At 41.2% G+C, this 8,745-nt stretch overlaps 1 protein-coding gene across 1 annotated transcript; it reads left to right on the top strand.

Annotated features, from left to right (window-relative positions):
* The first annotated feature begins 7,554 nt into the window (after positions 1 to 7,554).
* LOC117058372 (DNA-directed RNA polymerase I subunit RPA12-like) lies at positions 7,555 to 8,105 on the top strand. Its single transcript, XM_033169512.1, has one exon. It carries the CDS (start codon positions 7,594 to 7,596, stop codon positions 7,957 to 7,959), a length of 366 nt encoding a protein of 121 aa, XP_033025403.1. The 5' UTR covers positions 7,555 to 7,593; the 3' UTR covers positions 7,960 to 8,105.
* The last annotated feature ends 640 nt before the right edge of the window (positions 8,106 to 8,745 follow it).

Below are 8,745 nucleotides of genomic sequence, written 5' to 3'. Positions count from 1 at the left end.
ACACCAAACTAAGTGAAATAAGCATGGTAGAACCTTATTGGTGTGCTTTTTGTGCGTTGGCCTGAAAACAGCTGATTGGGCTAGGTATGGCGTTCCTACGCTTAGTTTTGCTTAATTTGCGAAGCAACGCACTTCAACTCAAAAACCCCATGCTAGGTGAAAGAAGCATGATAAAAGCTTATTGGTGTGCTTTTAGTGCGTTTGGGCCTGAAAACAGCTCATTGGGCTAGGTTTGGGTTTCCTACGCTTAGTTTTGCTAAATTTGCAAAACAACGCACATTCAACTCAAAACTCCAAACTAGGTGAAATAAGCATGATAGAAGCTTATTGGTGTGCTTTTAGTGCGTTTGGTTCGTAAAACAGCTCATTGGGCTAGGTTTGGGTTTCCTACGCTTAGTTTTGCTTAGTTTGAGAAACAACGCACTTGCAACTCAGAAACGCCAAACTAAATGAAATAAGCAAGGTAGAAGCTTATTGGTGTGCTTTTGGGGCTTTTGGGACAGAAAACAGCTCATTGGGCTAGGTTTGGGTTTTCCTACGCTTAGTTTTGCTAGTTTGCTTAATTTGCGACACAACGCACATTCAACTCAAAAACTCCCAAACTAGGTGAAATAAGCATGGTAGAAGCTTATTGGTGTGCTTTTTGTGCGTTTGGGCCTGAAAACAGCTCATTGGGCTAGGTTTGGGTTTCCTACGCTTAGTTTGGTTAGTTTAGCTTAATTTGCGAAACAACGCACTTCAACTCAAAAACTCAAAACTAAGTGAGATAGGCATGATACAAGCTTATTGGTGTGCTTTTTTGTGCGTTTGGGCCTGGAAAACAGCTCATTGGGCTAGGTTTGGGTTTCCTACGCTTAGTTTTGCTTAGTTTTGCTTAATTTGCGCAACAACGCACATTCAACTCAAAAACTCCAAACTAGGTGAAAGAAGCATGGTAGAAGCTTATTGGTGTGCTTTTGTGCGTTTGGGCCTGAAAACAGCTCATTGGGCTAGATTTGGGTTTACTACGCTTAGTTTTGCTTAGTTTTGCTTAATTTGCGAAACAACGCACTTTCAACTCAAAAACTCCAAACTAGGTGAAAGAAGCATGATAAAAGCTTATTGGTATTATTTTAGTGCGTTTCGGCCCGAAACAGCTCATGGGCAAGGTTTGGGTTTCCTACGCTTCGTTTTACTTCGTTTTGCTTAGTTTTGGTTAGTTTGCGAAACAACGCACTTTCACTGAAAAAACTACAAACTAGGTTGAAAGAAGCATGGTAGAACCTTATTGTTGCGTTTTTAGTGCGTTTGGGCCTGAAAACACTTCATTGGGATAGGTTTGGGTTCCTACGCTTAGTTTTGCTTAGTTGTGTTTAATTTGTGAAACAACGCACTTTCAACTCAAAAACTCCAAACTAGGTAAAATAAGCATGGTAGAAGCTTATTGGTGTGCTTTTAGTGCGTTTGGGCCTGAAAACAGCTGTATGGGCTAGATTTGGGTTTCCTATGCTACGTTTTGCTTGGTTTTACTTAGTTTTGCTAAATTTGCGAAACAACGCACATTCAACTCAAAAACTCCAAACTAAGTGAAGTAAGCATGATAGAACCTTATTGTTGTGCTTTAAGTGCGTTTGGGCCTGAAAACAGCTCATTGGGCTAGGTTTGGGTTTCCTACGCTTAGTTTTGTTTAGTTGTGCTTAGTTTTGCTTAATTTGCGAAACAACACACTTTCAACTCAAAAACACCAAACTAAGTGAAATAAGCATGGTAGAAGCTTATTGGTGTGCTTTTTGTGCGTTTGGCCTGAAAACAGCTGATTGGGCTAGGTATGGCGTTCCTACGCTTAGTTTTGCTTAATTTGCGAAGCAACGCACTTTCAACTCAAAAACCCCATGCTAGGTGAAAGAAGCATGATAAAAGCTTATTGGTGTGCTTTTAGTGTGTTTGGGCCTGAAAACAGCTCATTGGGCTAGGTTTGGGTTTCCTACGCTTAGTTTTGCTAAATTTGCAAAACAACGCACATTCAACTCAAAAACTCCAAACTAGGTGAAATAAGCATGATAGAACCTTATTGTTGTTCTTTAAGTGCGTTTGGGCCTGAAAAAAGCTCATTGGGCTAGGTTTGGGTTTCCTACGCTTAGTTTTGCTTAGTTTTGCTTAATTTGTGAAACAACGCACTTGCAACTCAGAAACGCCAAACTAAGTGAAATAAGCATGATAGAAGCTTATTGGTGTGCTTTTTGTGCGTTTCGGCCTGAAAACTGCTGATTGGGCTAGGTTTGGGTTTCCTCCCCTTAGTTTTGCTTAGTTTTGCTTAATTTGTGAAACAACGCACTTGCAACTCAGAAACGCCAAACTAAGTGAAAGAAGCATGATAAAAGCTTATTTGTGTGCTTTTAGTGCGTTTCGGCCCGAAAACAGCTCATTGGGCAAGGTTTGGGTTTCCTACGCTTAGTTTTGCTTAGTTTTGCTAAATTTGCGAAACAACGCACATTCAACTCAAAAACTCCAAACTAAGTGAAGTAAGCATGAAAGAACCTTATTGTTGTCCTTTAAGTGCGTTTGGGCCTGAAAACAGCTCATTGGGCTAGGTTTTGGGTTTCCTACGCTTAGTTTTGTTTAGTTGTGCTTAGTTTTGCTTAATTTGCGAAACAAACTTTCAACTCAAAAACACCAAACTAAGTGAAATAAGCATGTGTGCTTTTTGTGCATTTGGGTCTGAAAACAGCTGATTGGGCGAGGTATGGGGTTCCTACGCTTAGTTTTGCTTAATTTGCGAAACAATGCACTTTCAACTAAAAAACCCCATGCTAGGTGAAAGAAGGGTGATAAAAGCTTATTGGTGTGCTTTTAGTGCGTTTGGGCCTGAAAACAGCTCATTGGGCTAGGTTTGGGTTTCCTACGCTTAGTTTTGCTAAATTTGCGAAACAACGCACATTCAACTCAAAAACTCCAAACTAGGTGAAATAAGCATGATAGAAGCTTATTAGTGTGCTTTCAGTGCGTTTGGGCCTGAAAAAAGCTCATTGGGCTAGGTTTGGGTTTCCTACGCTTAGTTTTGCTTAGTTTTGCTTAATTTGCGAAACAACGCACTTTCAACTCAAAAACTCCAAACTAGGTGAAATAAGCATGGTAGAAGCTTATTGTTGTGCTTTTAGTGCGTTTGGGCCTGAAAACAGCTCATTAGGCTAGGTTTGGGTTTCCTACGCTTAGTTTTGCTTAGTTTTGCTTAATTTGCGAAACAACGCACATTCAACTCAAAAGCTCCAAACTACTTGAAAGAAGCATGGTAGAAGCTTATTGGTGTGCTTTTGTGCGTTTGGGCCTGAAAACAGCTCATTGGGCTAGGTTTGGGTTTCCTACGCTTAGTTTTGCTTAATTGGCGCAACAACGCACATTCAACTCAAAAACTCCAAACTAAGTGAAATAAGCATGGTAGAAGCTTATTGGTGTGCTTTTTGTGCGTTTGGGCCAGAAAACCGCTCATTGGGCTAGGTTTGGGTTTCCTACGCTTAGTTTTGCTTAATTTTGCTTAATTTGCGCAACAACGCACATTCAACTCAAAAACTCCAAACTAGGTGAAAGAAGCATGGTAGAAGCTTATTGGTATGCTTTTTGTGCGTTTGGGACTGAAAACTGCTGATTGGGCTAGATTTGGGTTTACTACGCTTAGTTTCGCTTAGTTTTGCTTAATTTCCGAAACAACGCACTTTCAACTCAAAAACTCCAAACTAGGTGAAAGAAGCATGATAAAAGCTTATTGGTATTATTTTAGTGCGTTTCGGCCCGAAAACAGCTCATTGGGCAAGGTTTGGGTTTCCTACGCTTCGTTTTACTTCGTTTTGCTTAGTTTTGGTTAGTTTGCGAAACAACGCACTTTCAACTGAAAAAACTACAAACTAGGTGAAAGAAGCATGGTAGAACCTTATTGTTGCGTTTTTAGTGCGTTTGGGCCTGAAAACACTTCATTGGGATAGGTTTGGGTTTCCTACGCTTAGTTTTGCTTAGTTGTGTTTAATTTGTGAAACAACGCACTTTCAACTCAAAAACTCCAAACTAGGTAAAATAAGCATGGTAGAAGCTTATTGGTGTGCTTTTAGTGCGTTTGGGCCTGAAAACAGCTGTATGGGCTAGATTTGGGTTTCCTATGCTACGTTTTGCTTGGTTTTACTTAGTTTTGCTAAATTTGCGAAACAACGCACATTCAACTCAAAAACTCCAAACTAAGTGAAGTAAGCATGATAGAACCTTATTGTTGTGCTTTAAGTGCGTTTGGGCCTGAAAACAGCTCATTGGGCTAGATTTGGGTTTCCTACGCTTAGTTTTGTTTAGTTGTGCTTAGTTTTGCTTAATTTGCGAAACAACACACTTCAACTCAAAACACCAAACTAAGTGAAATAAGCATGGTAGAACCTTATTTGTGTGCTTTTTGTGCGTTTGGCCTGAAAACAGCTGATTGGGCTAGGTATGGCGTTCCTACGCTTAGTTTTGCTTAATTTGCGAAGCAACGCACTTTCAACTCAAAAACTCCAAACTAGGTGAAAGAAGCATGATAGAAGCTCATACATGTGCTTTTAGTGCGTTTGGGCCTGAAACAGCTCATTGGGCTAGGTTTGGGTTTCCTACGCTTAGTTTTGCTTAATTTTCGCAACAACGCACATTCAACTCAAAAACTCCAAACTAGGTGAAATAAGCATGATAGAAGATTATTGTTGTTCTTTAAGTGCGTTTGGGCCTGAAAAAAGCTCATTGGGCTAGGTTTGGGTTTCCTACGCTTAGTTTTGCTTAGTTTTGCTTAATTTGTGAAACAACGCACTTGCAACTCAGAAACGCCAAACTAAGTGAAATAAGCATGGTAGAAGCTTATTGGTCTGCTTTTTGTGCGTTTGGGCCTGAAAACTGCTCATTGGGCTAGGTTTGGGTTTCCCACGCTTAGTTTTGCTTAATTGGCGCAACAACGCACATTCAACTCAAAAACTCCAAACTTGGTGAAATAAGCATGGTAGAAGCTTATTGGTGTGCTTTTTGTGCGTTTGGGCCTGAAAACTGCTCATTGGGCTAGGTTTGGGTTTCCCACGCTTAGTTTTGCTTAATTGGCGCAACAACGCACATTCAACTCAAAAACTCCAAACTAAGTGAAATAAGCATGGTAGAAGCTTATTGGTGTGCTTTTTGTGCGTTTGGGCCAGAAAACCGCTCATTGGGCTAGGTTTGGGTTTCCTACGCTTAGTTTTGCTTAGTTTTGCTTAATTTGCGCAACAACGCACATTCAACTCAAAAACTCCAAACTAGGTGAAAGAAGCATGGTAGAAGCTTATTGGTATGCTTTTTGTGCGTTTGGGCCTGAAAACTGCTGATTGGGCTAGGTTTGGGTTTCCTACGCTTAGTTTTGCTTAGTTTGGCTTAATTTGCGAAACAACGCACTTCAACTCAAAAACTCCAAACTAGGTGAAAGAAGCATGTAAGAAGCTTATTGGTATTCTTTTAGTGCGTTTGGGCCTGAAAACAGCTATTGGGCTAGGTTTGGGTTTCCTACGCTTAGTTTTGCTTAGTTTTGCTTAGTTTGCGAAACAACGCACTTTCAACTGAAAAAACTCCAAACTAGGTGAAAGAAGCATGGTAGAAGCTTTTGGTTGTACTTTTAGTGCGTTTGGGCCTGAAAACAGCTGATTGGGCTAGGTTTGGGTTTCCTACGCTTAGTTTTGCTTCGTTTGTGAAACAACGCACTTTCAACTCAAAAACTCCAAACTAGGTGAAATAAGCATGGTAGAAGCTTATATTGGCGGGCTTTTTTGCCTTTCGGCCTGAAAACAGCTGTATGGGCTAGGTTTGGGTTTCCTATGCTACGTTTTGCTTGGTTTTACTTAGTTTTGCTAAATTTGCGAAACAACGCACATTCAACTCAAAAACTCCAAACTAAGTGAAGTAAGCATGATAGAACCTTATTGTTGTGCTTTAAGTGCGTTTGGGCCTGAAAACAGCTCATTGGGCTAGGTTTGGGTTTCCTACGCTTAGTTTTGTTTAGTTGTGCTTAGTTTTGCTTAATTTGCGAAACAACACACTTTCAACTCAAAAACACCAAACTAAGTGAAATAAGCATGGTAGAACCTTATTTGTGTGCTTTTTGTGCGTTTGGCCTGAAAACAGCTGATTGGGCTAGGTATGGCGTTCCTACGCTTAGTTTTGCTTAATTTGCGAAGCAACGCACTTTCAACTCAAAAACCCCATGCTAGGTGAAAGAAGCATGATAAAAGCTTATTGGTGTGCTTTTAGTGCGTTTGGGCCTGAAAACAGCTCATTGGGCTAGGTTTGGGTTTCCTACGCTTAGTTTTGCTTAGTTTTGCTTAATTTGCGAAACAACACACTTTCAACTCAAAAACACCAAACTAAGTGAAATAAGCATGGTAGAAGCTTATTCGTGTGCTTTTTGTGCATTTGGGCCTGAAAACAGCTGTTTGGGCTAGGTTTGGGTTTCCTACGCTTAGTTTTGCTTAGTTTTGCTTAATTTGCGAAACAACGCACTTTCAACTCAAAAACTCCAAACTTGGTGAAAGAAGCATGGTAGAAGCTTATTGGTGTGCTTTTAGTGCGTTTGGGCCCAAAAACAGCTGATTGGGCTACGTTTGGGTTTCCTACGCTTAGTTTTGCTTAATTTGCAAAACAACGCACATTCAACTCAAAAACTCCAAACTAGGTGAAAGAAGCATGGTAGAAGCTTATTGGTGTGCTTTTTGTGTGTTTGTGCCCAAAAACAGCTGGGTTTGGGTTTCGATAAAGAAGACTGGCTGCTGATTTGCTCTGGCATTCCTGGCTCGTGTCCTTGTTTTTTTGTCCAAGGGAGCCCTCAGATTTCTCCTTTAACAGTATGAAGTGTACATGCAAACTTAGTTGGTCTCTAAGGTGCTACTGGAAGGATTTTTTTTTAAAAAAAATATTTTGTTTCGACTACGGCAGCCCAACACGACAAACTACCTGTAACTGAATTTACTTTATTCCATTTTTCCGTCATACAGAAACTTGTTGTTATGTAAACTTGTTGTTTAATTTGTGTGTTATGTTACTTAGTTTGTATAAGGATTATGTTACATAATATTTGTTTAATTTAGAGTATGCACGGTTTACGAAGCCCGGTTGGGCGAAACAAGGTATTATCCCAGAATCCTTGTCGTACCATACCTTCAAGTTTTCCATCTGATCTGATATCTACATACAAAGAACGTTAGAATCATCAAAGCAGTGATACGTGGAACATTGTTAAGATAAGCATACCATATTGTGGTTATTGCCAATATGCCACTTTAGGAACTGAATGGACTTTTTCTCTTGACCAACCATTGGACTTTAATTTCTCTTGATATGTTCTTTTTGCATGATGTGTTGGTCTATGGAATTACACTTTGTGAGATATTATATGTTGAATTGTGTTTGAAATAGAAGTTACATGGAAAGTTACATGGAAGCACGTGCGGAATCAGCTGCCAGTGGAACCAGCCACTGGATCAAACACGGTTAGAGGACGCGGGAGAGAACTTGGGGAGAATCGGGCTGCCTGCGTCTGACTGATTTGATTTGCAGAGCTCCAGTTCTGTTCCTTTTCCACTTACTTCAGTCATTATGACACAAGGCAGCTCCTGCTTTGAATCAGAACTCGATTTCTGCCCTGAGTGCGGTACTGTCCTGCCTTTGCCGGGGATCCAGGACAAGGTGACATGTCCCTGTTGCTCTTATTCCATTGATGTGCGAGTTTTTGAGATGCGAATTGTGCATACATCCGTCACATTCAACAGTGCAGATTCCATCTCTTTGAAGACGGAGGATGAAGGAAGTGCAGTCAAGGGACCATTGATTGACAGCAAGTGTCCCCAGTGCGGGAACGAGGGCATGGCATACCATACGAGGCAGATGAGGTCTGCGGATGAAGGGCAGACGGTCTTCTACACCTGTGTTCGATGCAAGTTCCAGGAAAAGGAAGATTCTTGATCGGCTTTACCCAAATGTGTGGGGGACACTGTGTCTGAGGAACTTCACTTCCGAGGGTCATTTTTGCCTTGTTACTGTGGCTGTGGAGTCCTTTTTGGGTTCCATAGAAACATTCTGTTACTTGAGGTGGGGGATTTTGTGCATAGTGCCTGTGCCCTTGTAACTCTACGCAGAATAAAGCACTTTATGGTTTTCTTTGCAAAAAAGAAAAAAAAGAAAAGAAAGAAAAGAAATAGAAGTTACATAGTCAAAAACAGCCTGTTACGTCATGTGTGTTGTTACCAGAATTGTATTTACATAACCTAAGGTTTAGTAGTAAGTTTGGACAAGGAAACTCTTGAAAGCACAATAAGCTATAGTAGAGGGTCGGTTTGTGGTGCTCTTGTGTATGTTTGCATATGTCTCATTATCTGCATGCTTACTCATGAGTGAACTCCATTCTGTTTAATAAGGCTTACCTTATGTGTTTTAGGCTTGCGCTAGTGAGTCATAGTTGTTTTTGGTGCTTGAGCAAGGGCTTGCTGTGTGCAGACCTGGAGGATCTGTGAGTGCAGCTGACCCTTGAGAGGGGAGGAGAGCTGGCTGGCTGGCTCTTCCTGGCCCTGTCACTCAGCCATACCCCAGCCCTGATGCCTGGGCATATTTATAGCCATGACCTGTCCCCTCAACTCAGCTGCTGGCTCTCATCTGCAGTGTGAGGGAAGGGAGGGAGGGGCCCTTCTTAGCCTCTGCCCTCCTTCTCTTCTCCGCTTTTCCTGTGCTTGGTAGGAACCTGTAGCTGCTACT

This window comes from Lacerta agilis, chromosome 14, assembly GCF_009819535.1.
Source record: "Lacerta agilis isolate rLacAgi1 chromosome 14, rLacAgi1.pri, whole genome shotgun sequence".
Taxonomy (NCBI): domain Eukaryota; kingdom Metazoa; phylum Chordata; class Lepidosauria; order Squamata; family Lacertidae; genus Lacerta; species Lacerta agilis.
Note: the sequence above shows the minus strand (reverse complement) of the source record. Positions and strands in the feature narration are given on the sequence as shown.